Source organism: Schistosoma mansoni, chromosome 7, assembly GCF_000237925.1.
Source record: "Schistosoma mansoni strain Puerto Rico chromosome 7, complete genome".
NCBI lineage: Eukaryota > Metazoa > Platyhelminthes > Trematoda > Strigeidida > Schistosomatidae > Schistosoma > Schistosoma mansoni.
In genome coordinates, this window is record NC_031501.1 from 3,283,175 (window position 1) to 3,307,895 (window position 24,721).

At 35.1% G+C, this 24,721-nt stretch overlaps 2 protein-coding genes across 2 annotated transcripts in view; one reads left to right on the plus strand and one right to left on the minus strand.

The window, feature by feature from the left end:
* The window catches only part of Smp_127920 (serine/threonine kinase), a gene marked incomplete at its 3' end in the record, with an annotated part of 60,384 nt that extends 50,635 nt beyond the window's left edge, over window positions 1-9,749 (minus strand). Inside the window, exons 1-2 of the mRNA XM_018798623.1 lie at window positions 9,168-9,749; window positions 7,215-7,400 (exon numbers count right to left, since the gene is read on the minus strand). Coding sequence (XP_018653546.1) covers window positions 7,215-7,400; window positions 9,168-9,575 — 594 coding nt within the window. The 5' untranslated portion in view covers window positions 9,576-9,749. The remainder of the gene's footprint in view (window positions 1-7,214; window positions 7,401-9,167) is intronic.
* An 876-nt stretch (window positions 9,750-10,625) lies between these two features.
* Window positions 10,626-21,573, plus strand: Smp_127930 (hypothetical protein; the record flags this gene model as incomplete). Its single annotated transcript, XM_018798624.1, has 4 exons — window positions 10,626-10,655; window positions 17,549-17,846; window positions 17,889-18,044; window positions 20,993-21,573. 4 exons carry the CDS (start codon window positions 10,626-10,628, stop codon window positions 21,472-21,474), a joined length of 966 nt encoding a protein of 321 aa, XP_018653547.1. The 3' UTR covers window positions 21,475-21,573.
* Window positions 21,574-24,721: the final 3,148 nt, after the last annotated feature.

The window sequence follows — 24,721 nt, forward strand, 5'->3', positions numbered from 1 at the left end:
CCTGGATCGCACTACTAGCCACCATTCATCTCTGCTTATAATTCCAATGAACGCTTTTAACACTTACTTACTTACTTACGCCTGTTACTCCCTTTTAACACTTAACATTGACTAAATTCTAATCATTAGTGAAAGGAGAAAAGTTACACAATCTGAAAAATTTTGAACAATAATGTTCACGTTTATAAGGTCAATTTACATCTCAATAAATTCCAATAATTTAGCTTCCATCTAACTAACACACAAGTGTAGATTCATTCTTACGTATTATAAGAAACTAAGTAATGACTTATTTTAGTAGAGTTAAATAGTTGGTTAACAGTTGAATTCAGAAAGAGTATTTCTTCCTTTTTAGGACTCGTCAGATGGATGTATCTCTGCTACGTCCCAGTGTTGATTTACACACTGAGAATTAAGCTCAACACCTGTAAACCCTAATCCAACTTTATCAACAAATAGTGACTCAATATATATATATATATATATATATATATATGTACCCTAAAGAGACTGATCGATCGCAATCATTAACAGTGACAATAGAACAAACGGTGGCTAGTGGTTCAAGTATCCTGTATTCAACCACTAAGTCCCGGGTTCGAACCCCGGTTCACCTACTTCGGGATGGTACACGCGGGTGGTATTACTAGCCGTCATACGTGGAATGAAGCTTATACTCAAGTATCTGATGATAAAAGCCTTGCAAAGTTCCACTTAGCTCAACTGATGAAATGAAAAGTTTGTTAAGTGCTGGTGATTTAATCAGTCACTTATAGACAGCATAGAAAAACTGAGATATATGTGTATTGGTTTAAGTTGTCACACAATATCAACACTGAGACGAAACCATCAAGACAAATTCATAAGAAGTAGAATTAGTAAGACTATCAATGACAGTAGAAAACATCAAAGATATACGGTATGATCCGGGAAAACAGAGTAATTTCATATAATAAATAGTACAAGTTCCTTAAGACAATAAATTTGAATGAGTCTGTAGTATAGAAACCAATTCTGGGCCATCTCACCTAACAAATCCAATTACTGATTAAAATAACCTCATGGATCCGAACTAAATAGTTTACACCTGTACATATAGCTAAATCCAACAGTCATTGATTTCATGAACAGATACCACGTTTTAGATTCAGTCACTGTTAACTGCCATCTTCAGTCAGTCATTCAGTTACAACGACATTTAACAATGAGCATCAAGGTAGTTGGGGGTTGGATATCCCAATAATAAAGACATTTTGCATATGCGGCCTATCTGATATACTTCCAGTTTACCTACAATCATCCAATCCATTTATTTGAAATCTTTTTTACCGATCTCTGGATTAGAAACTATATAATGCTATATCATGATAGATATTTCATTAATCCTGATCTGTGTATTTAGGAATTTTAATCGATTAAAAAGATAAAACGATCTGAAATATAAAATACCATTTAAATATTACCATAGAAAACGTGGAACAATACAAAAGAAACATACGATAGAAAACAAGAATGAAAGCCACCAATCAACTGTTGTCAATAATCAATACTAGGTCATTATTGATAATGGTGTATCATATTGGAATAATGTTCTTAAACAACTATGGGAAGAAAACCGTTTGACCATATTTTTATAGGTAGTTTTTATAAGAAAGAATGTAAAGTGGAGAGAGAGAGCGAGAAAAATGAGTTATCGATTGGCGGCTGGTAAATTAATCACTAGGTTCATATAAATGAAATACTTATGACTTTCTTCGCTTTCTCTATGTATGTATGTATGTATGTATGTATGTGTGAACTATCGGATGATAAGTTGGACAAAAAACAAGTGCCCATTCTTTTTCTGCGGAAAGAATAGAGTGTAGTAAAGTGGGGAGGGGGAGGAAGGAGGCATAAAAAGAAGAGGATTGAATTTGGCATAAGAAAAGTCCAGGCACTATAATTATTATTTACCTGATAAAATTCCGATGCCAGGTAGAGACAAGAAAATTTGAAGTGAAATAATTGTTACTTCATATACAAAGTTTTTATGTTTCAATCTGTTTGAAATTTTTACATCTTAACTTGGTGTAATCCATCATATTAGTCAGAATGGATTAACCAACCACTTAAATTTTCATTTATAAATATGCTTATTTTATAGTTACATCAAAGATTTATCTTAGTTGCGCAACCATTAAAATCTGCGAAGAATTGAACAGACTTTTCGTTCTAGTATGAAACTCTTTAGGAGAGTCCATATCCACAATTCTATCGGGAATCAAACGCAAGACATTCAGGTCTCATGGAGAGTAGTTAACATTTAGATCACTGAGCTGGTGTTTAATGGTTTACTTATTTTATGAGCTTGTTCTATGCAACCCTGTCCTATAACTATCAAGAGAGTTAATTGGAGAATGATGATGGGGAGGTGGGAAGGTCAAAACACCAGATGCATAGGGGCTAGTTCAACCAGAGGTTATGTCACAGTTGGGATAGTAATTCTATAAGCACAACTGAAACTATTTTAGTGATGTTGAATTCCTATTAATCAAAAATGTGTTTTAAAAGTACTGGCCCTAAAATAAGAGCGAATAAATGTTGAACAAGATTTTGTTGATGATGATAAAATGAATGACAACGACGCTGAAGTATTAGTCGTAGTGAGAAATAGTAGACGGCTAGATATCGAGAATATGGTTAGACAAGATAGAAGGAAAAGGTTTATATGAGGGAACACTGAAACTTAAGATCTATAAGAAAATATCAAGTGAATTGAACTGTGCCATTATGACTAATTTTAAGCTATTTTACCCAACGTATCCAACCACTAGTCGTGGTTATCGCGTGGAGACCAACCAAGTAGTCTGCATCTACTAACACGGCTCAGACTAACAATCAATGACATCACAGATTGATGTGTTATTTTGTTTCGCTCTCTACTAGCTTTCTGCCGACTCATTACTACGCCAGGAAACATTTAGGGAGGGCGGTTGTTGGAAACACGTAATAAATGTCCCAACTACCTTAGTAGACGAAGATTCACGGCTTCATTAGATAACTTATCATTCTTTCTTATTACCATACGCCTAACCTCAATAATGCTCACCATTTCGTTCTAACATGAACGATCAACGGTTCTAAGACACTGGTGGTGGCTAGTTGGTTAGACTATTGAATTTCCAACTGCTAGATCGCAGGTTCAAGTCTCGTTAAACCTGCCTGGGTTTGGAAAGTCAGGCAGTATTACTTTTACATAAACCGTAGCTCAAAGCGTCGGGCACATGAATCTGTACTTAGTCAGTTACGTATGATCAAAAACCTACAGTCTATACATACCTTTTACAAGGTATAGGACTGGGTTTAGATAAATTATTGGTTTCCAGCTCAGTATTTCAATAGCATTTCACTTATCATGGTTAATAAAGATATCTCTTGTGAATTTTGTGCGTGTGTGGAATTGTGTTGATATTCACTTCCAAGGGGTCTTAAATTAGGACAAAAACACTATTTATAAAACAATTCATGTAGATTATATATAGATTTACTAAGGGCTAATTTCATCATTACATTAATTAGAAAGTGACCACAGTAAGACAGTATAAACAATCAACCCAAAAACAGTCGTGAAAAGAATGGTAATAATTTCACTAGGTCTTTTTTTCGTATCATCATATAAACAATTGAAGGAATAATTGTTTAGCCAAATACATGATAATTAGCATACAAAGATAGCAGATTGACTTAACGGATATGCATATTAATCTTGTTGCCTGGTAAAATGGTGGTATAAACGTAATTGACCTCGACAATTACAAATACAATAGATTTACAACCAAATAAATTGCCTAGTATACATTTCCGATATTCAGACAGTGTCAACTTATTATGTGTAGTGGTACAATTTTTGGAACTGATGGTTGAAAGCACACTCATTATTTTGAAAATTTAAGGAAAGTGTGTATGTGTGTGTAGTTGCTTCTTTTTTGTATAAAACAATGGCAAAACTGATCAGCTTTTCAATCTAATATAATACTAGTGATAATAGTTATTACTCTTAGTTCCGGTTTAAAATTTTTAGATACTACCTACTCAACATGTTACTACAATTATTCTTAATGCCAACCTGAATATTACACATTCTGCCCCCAAGTTCCCTGGTATAATCGAGAGTGGGGAGAGTCAGCTCTTCCTTTCGAAATGCTCTCACATGGTTAAGCGTATATAGCCTCTGTCAGGGAAGTACAACTCACTGCCTTCTCGTGGAGGGGATGTTCGATGAGACTAAACTATGTGGACGACCTCTAAACGAATATAGAATGACCTTGAGAAATATTAGCCAATCAGAAGACAGTTAGTATACAGTAAAAATATATTATACAAAACTCAAAAATTAAAGGGGATACTGTTCTTTTACATGACTCAAAAACTTATCAAGGTTAGATATAGGTTCAGAAGTTTAGGGTTATGGTTTAGGGTTAAGGATGAGACTATAAATTATGGACAACCTTTTAGCGACGCTAGAGTGACTCTGAGAGTGTCAACATAATAACTAAGACTAAATGAGGGTTATAAACCTGTGTGAAGAATTCAAATTATCATTTACAGCTCATGGTTAAGGTTAGGAAATATACTTAGGGTTTTCATCACGAACTGACATCAGCTATAATGCCAAAACTCTATTTATACAGCGGATAATTGAATTTCGCGCCAAAATCTTATGATCACTCTTCTTGTAGACGCTGAATTATCACGTCTCTAAAATCCGTTGTAAATCGACCGTACGTAAGCATCAGGTACCGAACTTAGCGCTTTGACCTTGAAAACCCGCGAAAGCTTCTGATTGGCTCGTCCATATAGTTTAGTCTCGCCGGATGTTCTTTACGAAATTGAGAGGACAAAAAGTGAATGTCCAGCACTTTAAACGGGTTAGTGGATATGAAAAGTCTACCTAGGGGAGATAGGAAACCCTGATTCCAAACTAATGGTGCACATGGGCTCCAGTGTCCTGAGGGAACAAATCGCATATGAATCAATCGTTGGTCACCGGCTACCATGGGAATGCATCGCCTCACGATGCTCCACTGCATTGTGGATCAGACATTTAGGTCAAAGGCTCCGGGTGTGGCCCCCTAAGAAAACCATCAGCTTCAGTTTGGGCACCCGGGCAGCATCACAGCCCTCACACAAATCAAATGAGATTTGTGAGGCGCATATATATCTGGTGCCCCCTTGTACCAATATTTATGTTTAAATAAATAAATCTGTCATTGTACAAGTTTATTCGATTTACACACATTTGATGTTGTTTGACTGTTCAAATTGCAGGGCATGAGACAACTTTTTAAAAGTAGTTTTATTGTTTTCTTTCGGTCACTTCTGAGTTCTCCGTTGTTCCTCCTACTTTTATGATACGGTGATTGAGGAAGATTAATGATAATAATAATAATAATAATAAGAAGAAGAAGAAGAAGAAGAAGAAGAGGATGAATAGGCTCTAATTTTCGCTGAAAGGCACTTCAAATAATTCTTGAAACGAAGAATAAGAATAGGTAATTGTATTACATGATAATAAATGAATGAAACAAGATATTTCAGTCGGTATTCTAAATTTGAATTATGAAAACTTTCAAATACTGGATTTAGTATAGTATTGTTCGGTATTTTCAAGAGAAAATATTTCAATTATCTTCAATTGTTTGTAAAGCTATTTTTAAAAGAAATACCTAAAGATGATGGTCAAAAACTCTGAGTTTTGTATTGACTAATTGTAAAGTACTGGTCTAATGGTTCGACTTTCAGTCACTAAGTGTCCCAGGTTCAAAATCTGCCCCACTTACTTTAGTTTGGACAACCGAACAGTATCATTAGCCCCCTACACTTACAGTGTGCCTTACATCCAAGTAATTGGTGAGTAAGTTAGTTTGATTCGATTACAATTCATCATAACTCGTTGATTTTCATGTTTAGATGTTAGTATACATAAAACAAAACAAAATGAGTTGAGTTATAACAATGGAAACATCTATCTAAAGGGTATGTATTGCATACACGCCAGTAGCACAGCAAAGAACGGGTTTAAACAAGAAAATAGAGTATCGTTTATTCATCTGACATTTTGTTTAAAAAACACAAAGGAAAAGTAAGACGGGACTATCATTATCCTCCACTGTAAACCATGTTCAATAACTAATGAGTTTATAGGTATCAGTACCAAGGTTGAACTTGATAGTTTCAAATAAATTCAGCATTGGGTAGAGCTAGTAATAAATATATTTTTGTTATATCCCGATGAGTAGAAATACTATTTTTCTACTCATTGAGATATAACAAAAATATATTTATTATCCTGTTCAATGACGTCGAGAGAATGAATTGCACGATTTCTGGGACTGCCATTGAAGTTATGATGCGCTAACATATTTAACCAAGTATTTGACTATTAACTGACCATTTCTTTTCTTTCTTTCATACAATTTCAGTGTCCGTAAAGTATGCCGTATGAAAGTATATAATGTGAGTGAGCCATTGAAGCCTTTATTTGAACATAGTATTATTCAGTTGGAAATAATCTTTGTTGTATTTAAACACATATTGCTAGCACTTAGCATAACTTATGCAGTCCTGATAATGGATGAAACTCATTTCTTATAGACAAAGATGATCGAATACAAACAACGAATATTTACCGTTGTGAAGTTAAATTTTGCAAACAAACTGTAGGACTGACGGCACCACTGAGTTGTGCAGTCTATCTTTTACAGCTAAGCTCGCGGTTTGAGAGATGATCCATATCAATATCCACTGATATTCAGTTTATTATACATTAGTTTATACCGCTTTTCACTCAGCTATCTAGATACATAAGCCTCTTAACTACTTCCAACAGATAATCACAAAGGGTGAATATAGGCGCGGATACCCATTAGTCTATTAGGAGTACTTTACGCTTCGTTACTCCACAGTACATGCAATACATGTAAACAATATTCATCAAATAAGCCTATATACCTTGATCGAGAAGTGGGTGATCACAAGATAAAACAATGTCGTGAACACATGCAAAATCTAAAATTCGTTCTATAAGTAGCAAGTCGACATTAACATCAAGCACTTCTTTCAGACCTATTTCCAGAAGATGATCGATGCCAAAATTAGACTATATGAAAGTAACTTGAAATTAAAAAGAACAAGTGCAACCAAACTAATTTAAATAACGATCATAAAGTAATTACCTTCCCATAACTTCCTCGCCCAATTGTAGAACCGAGCAGAAAACGATTGGCTAACACTTTAGGTGGTTTACTTCTATGTATGTATGACATACACAACTGGCTACTTAGATCAGTTGGATTGTATTCTGTTACGCCATACGGCAGTCCACCACGTTTTAGTGTATCATCATGAGATAGCTGCCTCAGCTTTGATGGTTTGAGAAAAAAAAGCAGAATAAATATTACCATTCCTATTATCAATGTAAAGAAGATAATTACGAGGGAATGAAGCTATGCATCAGACTACAGACTTACATATTTGTTGTATAAAAGACAATACTAACCGACCAATTAAGTTGAGGTGCTTAAAACGATTCAGAAACTATAATCCAGTGATTATATGTTGATTAATTTAATTTCTGGATAAAAACGGTCATATGAAATATTGGTAGTTTAGTAAAACGGTGGCTGAATAGTCAGAGTATATGAATTTTAGTGTTGATTTGCTGGCTTGGACCTTGCTCATCTACTTAAATTTAAACTACGTTGCATCACTACATCTTACGCATAATACTTATTTTTAGAATATTTCTAAAAGTCTATTTGACCCACCATAAACGTATCAATCCGATTTGCGATGTAACAAATCAACGCAGTAAAAGTGAATGGGAAAGATGAAAACCGAATGAATTTGAATAATCATCTCAAACACGTTAGAAAACAAATTGAGTAGCATAGCTCTAAAAAGAACAATCGAAAGCAATGAATGAACACCATTAGGTAAGGACTGGATACGGTTACTTAAATATTGTACAATCTAGATTACATCACTAAAGGGAATGATGGTAAATCAGTTGATGACGTTGTGAATCTTCATCGACTGAGATGGTTGGGCCACGTGTTAGATATGCCTGAACACCACGACGCGCAATGCTGACAAATATTGGCGAAGGTTGGAAGAGAGTTAGGGGCGGTCAAACCAAAACGTGGCATCAGTCCTTGAAGTCAGTAACATCTAGTCTGAGCCATGTTGGCAGATGCAGACTACTTGGTTGGGTCCGCGTGACTATCGTAACCAATGGTTGGAGACTCTGTGTGAGATGGCTCAGAATCGATCACAATGGCGTAGGCGTATACACTCTTTATCTTCTTTTAAACCTTGAGATTAAAACTGCCTCATATCTGTCTTTCTTCCTGTACTATATCCTTATATACAACCTTTTTTATATATTACAACTAAATTAACTACTATGAATTCGGTGTTGATCTTGTTGTGTTAATGAGGTATGGCAACTTGGACTGATGCATATATGTGCCTGGTCCTACGTTGTAGCTGACTGACTGACTGGCATCACTAAAGATCACCAGCCACTCAACTATAGCTTTAGGCAAGATGCAATGGTAAAGTTTGCTTACCAAGATGATCTGATTGAGCAACACCAACTTGGACAATTGTTTATTTGAACACCATCATACTAAAAAGTCGAGTCGTGAGGCTTCAAAACAGAAATCAATCCATTGTAGATCCAAGAGTAAGGTCATACTATCGACTGTAACAAGATGTGTAAAATTTTCTCGTCCCTTAAATTTCTTCTAGAATTTGTCAGGCAGGGCGAGACTACAATTTATGGACAAACCAATGACATGTAAAATAGGAAGTCTTGAATTTTGGTGCAGAATTCATTTGTTTACATGCTTAAATACCATTTCGGAATTATAGCTAATGTCAGTTCGTGATGAAAATCCCAACTCCAATTCCTAACCCTAACTCTATACTTTAAATCATATTCCCGATGCCTCGTACTAACTTACGAACGTTTATGTCCCTAGTAAGTATGCGAATACTCCTACGGTTACATTAGTACCGCACAAAGGTCGTCCATAAATTATAGCTTCACCGACAAATTTGATGTTAGCATCACCAGAATATAAAACTTAAAACTACCACCGTGAGGAAAAATCTTGAAAAGCTACCTGGGATTCATCATTTCGACATGGTTTAGAATCAGAATAGGAATTAACGAGCATACGATATCGTTCTAGAATTTTCAGGTCGTCATCTGCATTATCACCATAGAAAGCTTCCATAGGACTAATTTCATCACGTAGCATGGAAGAACTGCCCTCATTCACCTCGTTACTCCGTGTTTGGGTTCTACAGTCCTGTTTACACTTAGTACTCTGCCTTTCGTCCATGAGATTTGAGGATTGATAAGAAAGTGGTTCGGCCATTTCTTCGAAGAAATTCGCGAAAACTCCAGTTCCACCGGCAAGATTTTGACGAGAATGACTGGCCGAATTTCGGTCCTCAATATCGGATACAGATACATCTTGAAATGTGTCATTTAACTCATGAGTCATATGATCGTCTATCTTTAACATTTATTTGTATTGATGGTTAGAATGGTCACCCTTTAGTCCCATGTACGCATATGAAGCAAGACTGGTATCGTTTCACCGATAAATTCTATCAGCAGGACTTTATGTAGAGTAACGAATTAACTAGGCTACTGACATACAGTCCATTTATTCTACAATAAGTAGCACAGTTACCAGAAAGACCGGGTTGATATTCAATATCTAATATCTTTTTGACAGACTTTTGTAAACTGATTAGTTTCTTTGTACTCTCCTCTCGTTTTTTCGGTACATTTTCAAGTCACATGTTCCATTTAGGAATAGATGTTTAAAAACACCTGTTATTTATATCGTAATATGTCTCTGAATGTGTTCAGTCTTTCGTTAAATTGATCAGTAGACAGTACAAACATAACTCCTATCGTCTGTAGTGAATAAACTGCACTCATAGCTCACTTTGATGGATAATGTATCGGACAAAAACTATTTCAATCAAGGAATACAATTGCTTGTTGAATTCTAGAAACCTTAATCTTGAGGACCTACTTTATGATGTTCATCAGCAGCTTACAAAAAACATTTGTAGCTCTAAATCCTACCAGGTAAAAGGGTACCTCGACTAGCTAGAAAGAATTAGGAACCTCTATAACGGTTAATTAAACCTATAACCCCTCCATTGCATGCGCTCGCTCCCACTGTTGATACACTCTGGTCAAGCAGACGCCAGGTAAATATTGAGAATTATATAAATTCAGGAAGAGTGAAGGATAAAAGTATCCAGCATGGCAAAATCGAACCAGAGTCACCAGTTTATTGTCAAACTGTTTAGAACAAATTCTTGCCGTTATCACTCGCCTGTTTGTCTTGGAGTAGAATCACCTACTTCAAATGAATACCTCAAGTGTACTTAACAATATGATGAGTTGCGCGGATTAATTAATGCAAGTAACCCCAGTCTTTTTGGAATCTCTTTGAAGTACATGCTACGAATTAGTTATACCCACGATGTTTTCTATGTGATTTTTCACGTTTGTGTAGACTCATCTGTGGAAATCTTCCTTGTATGTACCTGATATGGAAACAAAGCATTATTTAACCTCAAAGGTGAATTCTTTTCCTCAAGTATTCTCATTTTCGAGTTTCATACTTTGTTTTTTCATTTGAATAGAGCTGTTATTACTTTCTTAATCCGTGATTTTGGTTTTCAATCATTTCTTCGTCAGTGTACGGCATTCCGCCAGTTGTCTTGGTTTTCACATGACTCGGCTGTACACTTCAGTAGTTGTGTAGCCAAATGGTTGTGATTGACCATCTGCACTCGAGGGGCGAATTCCTCTGTCCTTGAAGTTCATAGTAATATTCCTGGTTTGTCAGGAACACCTGTAACGAAATGAATGCATCTAAAATTCCTAATTTTCTCTCATGGTTTTTGTATAATAACAATTATCCAGGACTTTTGTTACCATAAACTGACATTCCTCAGTCCTTTAACTTAAAGCTTTATTATCTGATTCTGGATAAAACCTGCCTTGGTGTTATGTAGTACCAAACCGTTGACAACAATGTTGTTTTTCTACTAAACTCATGATTGGATAGTGGTTTGCTTGGTGAATGTTAGCCTGTAGTGAAATTTGATCTTAGTTACAAAACCTTTGAAAATGAACATGCGACAACTGAGGAAACTTAAATTGGATGTTGAACGCTTGAAACATCGACCCAGGAATACTGAATAGAGTCGGCATAACTCAACCGTATAGTTGTGGTCACGCTTCGTAACTTCTTGTATTCTGCAATGTTCCCTGAAAGAAACACTATTAAGGTGACAGTATAGATAGTGACGTGGCTTCGACATAAGATATTGTAAATTATCAGAAAGGGTTTTGTGAAGATTTAGTATTTTCATAGCTGCAAGCGTGAGTCAATTGAAGCTAGAAAACTGGTAGCACTGGACTCACGCTTGCAACTGTTATTATTATTATCATTATTAGTTAGTCACATTGTGCCAAGTCCGTAATATTAGACTAAGCTTATTATTTCGATAGCATAGGTAATTTCACTAATATAGGGGTAAGCTAGATCTTACAGACCTTTAACTGACTGGCTGTAACGTTTTCTCAAATCCCATTTTGTTTGAAATACTCTTGTTGATTCCCGGATATCAAACATTCATTTGCTAACCGTTCGTTCTGCTGCTTAGTGTTTTATTTTGCACCAGAGAGGCTGTTGTAGATGTTAAGTAATAATAATAGTTTATTCGCAAATAAAAGTTTAATACATGAGGTATGTCAGTTTACAGGAAAGATCAAATTGTTACGGAAGTTAAAATTTCCACTGTAGTAAATTTCTCAGCTGGGTTGATATTTTATGAGATATGAATGTAGATAGTTTTAATAAGAAATATATTGTCAATATCACGGTTGGCGCTTTTTATGAAGGCTGCGTTGCGACGTGCAACTGATGGTCGAAAATAGATCTGTGTGAAGTTAGGGGCTTCTAGAAACCACAACTTTATATCCCTCTGGAATATCTGAGGATTTAATAACGGTGCAGGACGAAGTCACCTGATCCATATTTGTTTTCAGTGGCATATCTCAAGTGGGCTGATAAAGGGTGTAAGAAAAAGAATGAACGAGAAGCAGAGTGATGTTCATGGAGGAATAGTTAAGGTATAACTACTTGGTTTAGTTCTCTGTTATGAAGGTACTTATCAGCAAGAGCATTCTAATATGTTAAAGAAAATAAGTGTGAACAAGGTATCAGTGGATAAGGAACTATATAAATGAAGGTGGTCCAGGAAGAATTTGAAAGTATTGGATTATGTGTAATTATAAAATATAGTGCTGAAAACAGTATTCGGATACACAACTGGCTGTCTCCCTTCTTTGTAGAAGCTATTTGAGCCCATTTTTTGTTTTTAAAATTTATAGGGTATTGAGCAAGCTTCGTTTTTAGCGAACTTTCCAGTTTCCTTATAATAGGATTACTCAGTAGGAAGTGAAACCGATTTAGCCTTTTAAACACGATTTAGGAAGTTATTTTGCATAAATAAATCAGCATCAATACCGTTGGTTCGTGGTATTCCACCAGACCACAAGGAGTAGTAATTAAACAAAATTTTCTCCCCTACAGACACGGGTGGATTGAAGTTATCTCCCCCAACCATCATGTTTGCTGGTCAGTAATGCCACCCTCCCTTCTTTTGTGATGTTAGGCCTTCTTACGTTTGTGGCGAGTATGAATATTGCTTTGATCAAGGTCCATAGTTGGAACACACTGTCTCTACTAGTTCCGTGTTACAAGCAAATCAGATGGCTAAAGCATTTGTATTATTGGTTAGACACCCATTAAGTACATCATACTGCTATGAAGATAACTAATGGTATAAGCTATAGAAGATAGCTCAGACTATATGTGGGTTAGTGGTGGTAAGAACTAATATAAAATCAAAGGATATGAATGAGTAGAAGATTTTTTCCTTCTAAATAAATATTATTCTTAAGATTACGAAGCTTTGGATTAAGACAATAACTTGTGTTACGCTGAATTCAACTTATCAGACTCGTTTTATCTTCACTATGTATATACACCTCATACATATTGATTATCTTTTGCACTTAATTGAGACTTTCATAGCATCACCCAAAACTATGACTGTACATGCACAAAAACTTATTCTAACGTCATATCTTACCGCAATAACGAGTTATTTACTTAATTATCTATTCTGTTTTATTTTATTTTTATTACTCGTTTTTGCTATACATACATAGTTGTTTATTCTTGTTCTGCGTTAAGATATTAGTGTATTCCGCGACTCCTTTATTTCTATTTCCTTAGTTTCTTCCTTTCCTCCTTGAAAATTAATTCAAAATTCTTGCCAATTACACAGAACCTGATTTATTATTACTATTATTATTATTACCATTCTATTATTAATATTTTATTTTCCTTTTCCTTCCTTTCCCAAACATGGCATATGTAATGCTTACATTATTGAAAATTGTGTATTATTGCATTTTTGAAGAAACCCGAAGTGGTTTCTTCACAGCACTTATGTACCCATAAGATGTTTGTGAATAATAATAATAATAGAATTTTCAGGGTAAGAAAAGTAAAACACTGAAAAATTCACAAGAATTTAGGACATTTTGAACTTCTTTTAATCGACCTTGGCTGACCAACATCCATAAGATTAGTGATTTGTCTGTCTACTTGTTATAAAAAAAGAATGACAGGACACTTAGAAAGAATAATGTATCTTTAACCAACACAGAGACGCAGAATCTGAAAGCGAGGGTTAGGAGCAGAAGGTCATGATTAATAATCAATGAATAGGGAGAGAGGATAAAACATGTGTTCGGTAATTTTTCATATTCATACTAATAACAATGAGGTTCGTTATATTCTTGTTCCGTCTAGATATTAGGCGGTCCATAATAAAGTGCCTCATTGGTGGGCGTGAGTTCAAGAGATATTTGATGAAGCTCTTTGGTGTCTAGTGACAAGGTTATTAAGCCTTTGAAGTTGGCGTCACACTTACGGAAAGGTATTGGAAACCTGTTTCGTGCATCGCCACCTGACAACTGCTGTAGGTTGAAATCTACAGACTATTGTTAAAACTTACTCTGAGTGAACAAATATTTCCGTACAGCAATTTGGGATATAATCAGGCAGCTCGGATTCGTTTATGAAGAAAAAACTGATATTTCAGAATCACCTAAATCAACAATGCTCATTTCATACTCACTAATCCTAAGTCAACACTATAACTAGTTATAAGGGTTTCTAGATTACGCCTTAAGGCATTGTCTTCACAATCACTCAATATGACTGATAAAATTAATGAGACTATCGACAAAACCACGGTTGACAGACTGACTTATAACTGGTGTAACGACCGAAATGCTAATATTCGATCTAAACGCAGAGCTAACGAACCAAAATTTATCCGATTGGGCCATACAACCCTCTTCTGTATAGCATATGAAGCGGTTTTCGTACTGAATTATGTCAAAATAAAAACACTATGTTCAATTTATTCTGTCCTAATTTAAGAAAGAGGACAAATTTTGTCAAGAATACAAAATATATCGAACGATACAGCCTGCGCTAAACAGTCAGGGGTTTCTCGAACACAAACTAGCATGCTAAACAACAAAAGAGACAGTTGATAAACAAGAGTTTGGTACTTGAGAATCACCAAAAGTATTCACAACACTATGAAATCAGATATCCAACTGCAGGAATCCTAGCAACCTTACAAAGCGAACAGTCGAAGGTAACAGTCATACACTGAAACACGCCGCTAACTTGAGCATAGTAAAACATGACCAGAAAAGAAAGACTCAAGAAAATAAATTGTGGCAGGAGAAGGAACAAATGAGTGACGTACTGTTTAGTGAAATTTTGTGAAGGGATTTTCAGCGTGTTCTTTCCGTTAAAACTATCATTAAATAGTGCTGTTTTCTAGTGGTTGTCTTTATCTATTATAGGTGATTTCGGTATATTTCTTTATCACCTGCTCATTAAGTAAGCATCTTAGATGTTTACCAGTCTAATTGGATGTTTAGTGACACAATCATACATACTAACCATTAACATAATTAATCCGTCAAATCCCCTGCAACCTGAAGACATCACTGTTGAATTTTCCCCAACACTAACAGAGATACATGCCATCGTCTTAGACATGATTTGGGAGTTGTCCTACCCTTGGTTCTAACTTATGCTCCCCCAAATAATCACATGATCAACACTCATTGCTTATCATCTTGTAGAGATTTGTTTAACCGAGAGCATCGTACAACACCATGTCACCTATATGTGTGGCATATAAACTTTGTCAATTTCAATAACTTGTAATCACTCTGCTTCAAATAGGTCGAATTCTACCTTTTGCGAAAATCCGTATTTGAAACCAACTTGTGTGTGCCATTAACCAGTATGTATGGATATGAATAATTCGTTTATCGCACATTAAATCAATGATTCTAGAACACATCTCTCACTGACCCATTCATATTTAATGAACTCCTGTCAACCATCTGTCCGAAATTCACATGAATACCACTATTTTAACACATTAAAAAGATTTTTGATAACACTTTGTATGTATTAGTAGTTTTATTAAATTCTATCACGGTTAAACAATAAAGAGGTCGAGAAAATCTCCCTGTGACTAAGTAAACCGTAATAAACTTAACAAACTAACTGGAACACTAGTTGGAATTCTTCCTCCCCGTCGTTATACCTCTGTTTCTTATGTTAGCCGATTATTGCAGATGCAGTTGAGAATCAACCCATTTTGGCAGCATAAAGGCATAATCGTTAACTACCTCTCTAATTTAGACCTAATATAATACCGCTATCAATACTGATACAACATTGATTGTTCTTCTACTTCTAAGCACAAAATATTTATACTTTTCACATGTTAAGCTATTAACCAGCAAGATAACTATGAATCCTAATGTAACTTGTTAAAATATTTATATACTAAATCACTGTTCATTATTATAATCCTGTCTTGTTTAATTCTTAAATAATATTCATGTTGATTTTCATTCGGAGTGTGTTCAGAATTAAACCAAAAATTTCGGGATTATTACACGTGCTACCACCTTTTTTTGGTTTACCTTCGGTTGATCAACACCCAGATGGTTCTTATTATTCTTTTGGTGACCTCTGAAGCGCGATTATCTACTCGATTTGGTATCGAGCCGACGTCACGTTGATTCTAGTTAAAGAGTAATGTAGTGGCATCGGTTCTTAATTACACGGCTTTTGGAGCTGAGCGTATAAATGCTGAGATTTGTTTTCAACATTTAACATAAAAAAGGCTTCAACAAAGGTGAACGCGGCACCAATGAGTGGAAGTGGCATGGCTCGGTTATACAGGCGCAGCCGTTCTATATAACCTCTTGCATTTTGGATCAAATATATTACTCTCTTTCGAGCTCAAATGTGTTCATTAGAAGTGCTAGACGTCATATTGCTGATTGTCACTATAGGATGAGTCGGTGTGGAGAATGCTATGACTTGCATGTGAGATCTTATAGATAAGGTAGTCATATCATGACAAATCTACAATTTTAAGACCAGGTCTATTATTATACTAGCAAAGATAATTGAACGAATATCGAATGAGACAATAATCCCACAGATCCACCATTACTGCAACTAGCTGTTAGGAGCTATGTAATCATCACAAAGCTAGATGTCAGCAGAATGCCTCTTGTAGGCCATTTGGATTGATAAAGTCTAAGGACATTTATAGGTATTCAATTTAGCATCTTACCGATCTGTTCTTCGACAATAATAGTAAATCATTGACCAAGACCTGTAGGAAATGAGAAGACAAGAATTCCTTTAGAGTCGACATTGCATACTGCAAAGGGCATTAATAGAGTCCCATATTGTATCAGTAAAAGGCTTGGATTGTCAAAAACATCAATACACTTATATGTAGGCAGTGCAAATTTTTAGAGAGTTATATCCACTGAGACTGATAGAGATTTAAACTGGTTCATATGGGCCTGTTAGATGTTTTAATATTATTTTTTAGAAATAAACCCCAGCGAGAGTGAAAGGATGTATTAGTATCAGCCACTGAGAACCTTATACAAGTCGGTCGATCTAAAAACATTATTACTGAAAACTGATGTTCAAATTCGTCTTTTGTTCTTGTAACATATGATTAAGCTCAAAAAATTTAAGCAAAGTATAGTTTCAGGATAAACATACTTTATATTTAGAACTAAGGTGAAGACAAGTGAAGGAAAAATTGTGACCGTTGTTGCACAATCACAATAGCAACCCAGTTACTGGACATCCAAAAGCCCGGTTTTTTAGTTAACATTGCTTAGATTCTGATCAGAATATTTGTGTGTAACCGAATAACGGTTCCTTTTCTTTATTATATGCAGAATTACAAATATTAAATTTATTTTGTTTTACTGTTTCACGATTGTTTTCGTTTTTATGTGTTTATTCAATAGGTCGGTTTCCGCATGAGAATCAAACATAGAATCAAGCATTCACCATTCACTGAATGCAGATATCGTACTGCATACATATCAACCTACACAGCCTTTGCCTTTTTGATCATAGCTTTTGTCACGCCATATTGGTTACAATCATGGCCTAGACTTCATACACCTTTTGTCCGCTTGGGACTGTGGGAATTTTGTGTCAATGGTTTTGTGCAACGTCTAGATCCCAATATGGTTTCTTACTACGGTTGCTGGTGGATTCTCTCTCCATATATGCGAAAAATATTCACGGATTTGGTTCCATGTACGTTTAATTTACCTAAATGTTCATCGTGATTAATTTTAGTTTGGTTTTTGATCATCCAAGTTATGGTGACAGTATCTCTATGTCTACAAATAGTGGCAGTGGTCACTCTTATCGCCTACATGTGTAAAAGGATAAGACATGTGGAACGTCAGTCGTTCTTTATCTCGCTCATTACATTCTGTCATTCTTGCTCAAGTAAGTATTTTCAGATCTTTGGTCTTTTGTGAAAATTCATTGAGTATTTTTATGCTTTCAAATGAGTTTTCCTCTTCTAATTTTGTTTTTGTTACTTGATTGAAACAGTTGGCTTTCTCCTATTTTAACATGGTATTACAATTTGACCCAAATAGACATTTTTCAGACTGTCGATTTTCATTATTTCTTAGGACTCAGTTTATTAAAGTGTCTTCCTCCTACAAATAAAACCCAACGTTATCATCCGGTTGAATTTTCTTTATAACTCTCCCTCTTATACTGTTTCGGTAGACGAACATTGGACGCAATTGTGGTCATTCATATAAAGTTGATTTCTACAGGGACATATAAGTACAGTTTTATGGAAATATGTAACTGTTCATGATATGAGTTGACTACAAAGATTCAAAATATAGTTCATTACACAAACTCATTTTGGCAAGCTTTTGTCAGCCAAGAAGAAAAACACTAATAATCTGATTTTCATATAAAGTCCGTTATGCTGGTAGGTTATTTAAGGTTCACTACTACGTAGATATAGTTCCACTTCAGATTTGAACCTTTGGAGGACCAAAATTGTGTAACTTTAAGTTTTCTATATCTATTGACCACATTTTCGCTTGTTACGTTTCGCCAGTGTATAAAATAATTCTTGAACATATAATGTCTTCATTCGGCTTGACGCTTAAAACACAGAGCTTTAACCAAATACAGTGCTGCACTGCCCAAATATGTTGGCGAAATTGCTACTTTCATGTCTATTGTAATCAAATGTGGTGCTATACTGTCTGCCAAACACACTAAGAATTATAGTTTAAATTCTGATTAACAAAACTAATTTCTCGATCCATCAATTTGTAAAACTATTCAAGCGTTTATATGTACGACCCTGTTACTGATATTAGTAAAAATCCAACTATCAATTAACCCATAGCGTATTGTAGTGTACCTATGTACTATAAATAACAATAGTTAATATTTTCGAATTCAAAACAATTAGGCTAAATCCTTTTTTGACAAACTCGTGGTAGTTGTCATGGTCATAATTAGTCAAATCACATGCTGAAGTTGACTTCCAGACACAAAACACCTTCACATTGAAAAATCTTGGAAAATGGCTTCACCGCTGCCAGGTATAGCTGCTTTCAAAGCTTCAGAGAAAATGTACGAGTGTTTTCTAATATTTAGCAGAAGAGTAGGACATTAAAAGTTTAAACTACCTTGATTTAGACTTTATTTCCTTTGTAGATATTTATTTTACCATAATACACTGGCTTTTACAACTATTCTGCAAACTATACTAAATTAAGATTGTAAAAGCCTAGTGACACTGTTAGCATAAAGTACATTCTGTTTTTGTTATTATCAAAATGTAGCTTGTTTTATTTAATGTATTGATATTATATACTTTAAGTGCAAATTAAGGAAGGATTTGTGAGAAGGCCAACTTTAGAGTTGCAGTTATTCTAAAATTCATCATAATAAAGGGGGTAATGTAAACATTTTGCCAGTGTAATGAAGTTCTTAGAAAGATATAAGTCTTCGAATCTTTAGTGTTTCGAGTACCTCTAAAGTGGGCTCTCATCAGGTGTTGTGGGCAAGATTAAAGAATACACTTTTATCACTTTTATGATCTTTCTCAATAGCATGTTGTGCGTTGGATAAATCTCGTTGTCTGTCTAGACAGTAGCACTTACATTTTTCAATGATTTTTATAAGTTCGGGTTAAAAATAAGAGAAATCGGTAATGGTTCTCACACGAGACTAGACGGGTTGAAAGACTGTAAAACAAATCTGACAGTCTCATGAATCAATACGGTAAGAAATGGGACTTTTATGGGAGCTTTTACACCTTAAAAAAGAGAATGAAATAGACAGATGTCGCAATATATTTATGGAATTTCCAAGATATTCTGATGATAATTGTAATTATCTAGCGCTGCTACGTCAAATGATAATGATATGAGTGAGGTCATACTAATAACGTTTGCTCGGACACCCCCAAATAATTATGTTGTTATTAATTTGGGTCAGCCTCAACTGAGTGAAGTTAGTGAAATATAGTGAAGCTATTCTGCGTTTGAAAGGCTGAACTTCGGGCTATTTGTCTTTTGATATTCAACATTATGAGTTCAACCTGATTTCAAGTCACTTTCATCAGTTATCTCGAGTTCATTAAACCTCTAAACATACAAGAGTGTATTATCTGCTTCATTGTAATGACTTGAAGATAAATCACCACAACTGATTTCGTAGTTCAGATAATTGGCTACAAACATTCATTTTAAGGCAAACCTTAAAAAAATTTAAAAGTCATGCTTTTAATAAAATAAATCATTGGTATTTGTTTACCTAAATCAGTGTCATATTGTTCTAAAAAATTTCTTCTACCCTAAACTACACGAAGTGAATCAGGCACACAGTTTAAATAAGTATTTTCGTACTTCTTATTCAGATATATGTGAAATAAATGCTCGTCTTACTGTGGTGTGGATTACTTATATCGACATAAGTAGTATATATCGTGAGTAAGGAATAGAATATCTGACAGCGGAAGATTGAGAGGATCAAGAAGAGAAGAACAGAAATAGAAAGCAATTGGTGTTGAAATTCAGGAACAATGAAGCCTGAGACAATTAATGGGCATTTCGCAAATAGAGTATCAGAGTATGGTTTTTGTATTTTATCAATAAACTTTGTAATTCGTGCGAATAGCTGTTTAGTTGTCCTTGCCTGTTTTTTCATTCACTACATTACCACCTTATCAGTGATATTATTTCAACCGTGATGCCGAACAACACTATTTTGATTCCAAGAAAAACCATCAATTTTCCCAGTCACAGATATATCAGTTTAACAGCTATAAAACTTAGATTTCTGATACTTAACTTATTTTTTTTAATTAGTTAACATCAAATAATATTGTGTTGTTTTCATTTTTTTAATAGCAATTTTAATATTTATATCAGTGGTTATTTTCGGTGTAAATTATCAAACAGAAACTTGGATGCCTTATCCTACATTGAATTGGCCATCATGGTCATATGGATTTGCAATTCTTTCTGGCTTCTCTTCATTACTATCAGCTATATCATTTGGTCTATTCAATAAAGAATTACGTCGAGATATTCAAACGCTAGTATTAGAATTTCCAATGAGTACTAAAATTAAAACACGACGTCGATGGAAATTAATAAAACGTCATTGGCCAGAAGAAGCTTTACCAGTTAAACCGACAGATGAGGCAAAGTCCACATTTCTATCAGGACAAAATTATCAATCACGTTCTGATTTAGAAGTACCAGTAGGATCTATGGAAAGATTCAGTGAAGAATATAGTTTCAGTGAAAGTAGTGGAAATAATTTAGTTCGTGATAATCGAAAAAATAAAAATTATCATGATAGTAATCGACAAGACTCTGAAATTTAAAGAGTATATACTTTATTATTTGTAACAAAAAGGTTTACTTTAATTTCTTTATAATTTAGTATATTTTTTTTAAACAATAATATATCTCTATTAAAACCCTGATATTATTATTTCTTTTGTTAGGTCGTCAGATTAAAAGGTTCTACAATTCATAGATGCCCCCAAGTTCCCTGGTATAATCGAGAGTGGGGAGATTCAGCTCTTCCTCTCGAAATACTCTCACATAGCCATGCGTAATATAGCCTCTGCCAGGGAAGTCCTACTCAGTGCCTTCTCGTGGAGGGGGTGTTGTTTACGAAATTGACAGGACGAAAAGCGAATGTATGGCGCTTTAACCAGGTTGGTGGACACTGTGAGTCCACCTAGTGGAGTTGGAAAACCCTGATTCCAAACCAATGGTGCACATGGGCTCCAGTATCCTGAAGGAACGAATGGCGTATGAATCGATCGTTGGTCACCGGCTACCATGGGAATGCATCGCCTCACGATGCTCCACTGCCTTGTGGATCAGACCTTTAGGTCGAAGGCTCGGGGTGTGGTCCCCTAAGAAAACCACCTGCTTCAGTTTGGGCACCTGGATAGTATCACAGCCCTCACACAAATCTCATTTGATTTGTGCGGCGCATATGTATCTGGTGCTTCCTTGTACCAATATTTATGTGTATAAATAAAAAATAAAAAAATTCATAGATCCAAATTAATAATCCGAAAAACTGGTCAAGTTAAAGGCAAAGTACATCGTTTAAAGCTTAAAGATGAAGTACCCAGAATGACCACCTGATTTTGTATTTATCAGTTCGACTGCTCATGTGGAGCAAGTTATATTGGTTGAAGTTCTAGGAATTTACATTTTCGTGCTTGTGAACACATCCCAGCGTGGCTAAGCAAAGGTTTGGTGGAGAAAGTAAACAGCTTGATGTTGGCCCATTTAGTACAAACTGGTCATAGTGCCAGTATAAACCAAACCTTTTCAATTAATAATAGGGTCAGTAATTTTTTGCCAAAGCTTGTCAGCTTTAAAGTCCTTCAAACAGCGGAGGCAGTAGCCATCAGGTTGAAGAAACCGGAGCTATGCGTACAGAAGAAATATCTCCAACCCCTGCTCCTCCCTTGGCCAACCACATAGCCAATTAATCAATAGTAATCCTAGCTATTGTATGACCTAATTTGACTATGTACTTACGACCTTTCGTAGTCAAATGTAATCGTCTCTCTTATCTTTATTCACAAATCTTTGTATCTCCCCTATACATTATTCATTCACTTCGCATTGATCCCTCCTTATTACGTCTTACTAATTTTTCACACAATTTAGTCTTCCACTTGATCGAATTGTAATTGCACTATCATATCTCTCTTACCCTATCTGACCCATATTTATTCTGATCACTTAACATATATACAGATTCAAGTTAACATTCTATTTGGTTTGACAATCCTAAATTTACATACTTCGTGGATTGGTTGAAGTTAGACATTAACACCGTTGGATATCGGCCGGCTCAGTGGTCTATCGGTTAAGGGCTACTGCTCGAGACTGGTAGGTCCTGGGTTCGAATCTCGCGAGTGCGGGATCGTGGATGCGCACTGTTGAGAAGTCCCATAATAGGACGAAACAGCCGTCCAGTGCTTCCAGGTATTCGATGGTGGTCTAGCTTCAATTGACCCATGATTTCAACTATGAAAATCCAAAATATACATGCTTTAAACGATGTTCTTTGCCTTTAACTTGGCCATTTTTTTCGGATTATTATTAATTTGGATATATAATTGTAGAACCTGAAGAGAGAATTTATCGAAAAGAATATTCTTCGTTCAAATATTAGTCTTTTAATATGATGGGGTTCTTTATACGATTAAAATCCTCAGATGCTTGGAACCTATAAACATCTAAAATCAGAATTACAGTTTTCGGGTTAAAAATACTTACAAAAATGAATTTGATCAGATAGTTAACGTAAACATGTGTCAGCATAGTACTCCTAAAGATTTAAACAAGTTCCAAGGGACCAATGTAACCCACCCTACAAAAGCAAATAGACTTGTAAATGTATAATGATTCAGCTCAAACGTATTGTAGAGAAGTTTATATTTAACAACCTAAGTGACAATGTTCTAAAGTCAATATACGGAATAGATATTGGCGAATATTTGTAGCTTAGGATAAGGAGGTTGAAAAGTGTTGTTTTTTCTGTGAGTTGATTAATTTAGTTTAGAAGCTTACATTGTCCTTCTGGGCAACATCATAAGGATATACTTCAAGGAGAAGTTACAACCATCCAACTCAGTGATCATAAAATCCTCAACAAAGATTGAATAAAATATTGAGAATATGGATCAGATGTAGAAGAACATTCTGGATACAAAATGACTATAAATGAGTGCTTACGTAATGTGCAAACATAAATGCTTAATTAGACTCCTATAGAAGAAAAGAAAGACAGGGATAGGAGTAAAATCTATCATCTTAAACCATAAGGTTACCGACTGACGAAATCATGCTGATATACATTTTGTAAACAAATAAGACTTGTCAATTCATTAACTGATATCATTTAAAAACAAACTGTATTTTATTTTTAAAATCATCTATTAAATTTTGTTTAGTTCATCACTAATATTTAGGAACCATTTAAACATTGAACAACAGTACAAGATGAAAGTGTAAGGTATATTTCGGTCACAATCACTCAATCATAGTTATCTTCAAAGCGTTTTTTATATATGTAATGGAAACACTAAGCGAGTATTGTCAAGGTTAGGTCAATTTAGGGTACTTGGTGAAAATGACAAACTGGCTGATGAGGCCGTTATGTTTCATCGACCGAAATGTCTGGGGTATATACTATACATGTGCAACCATCGCCTACCTTATGCGAAATGATGACTACCATAAAAGTGGATTTGGCGAAATACAACGGCGAACAAACCAATTTATAGAATTAATCCATTACATAATTGACTGGTGGTCTAAGTCGTGTAAGTAGGTACAAAGTTCCTGGTCCAGATCAACAAACTATCTGCAGTTACTGGTTGGAATCATTGATTAACATGGCCCAAAATCAGTCACTGTGACACAGTTTGTCGCTTCTTAATTTTCAGTTGAATGTTATTCGCAACTTCTCAATCTTTGATCTTATTCTTTCCTTTCAAACTGCTCCTCTTTTCACCTCACCAAATCCTATCTACCCTCCTATCTGTACCATTTAGTGGTATATCAACCTGAACAGATACTCATTCCTTTGTA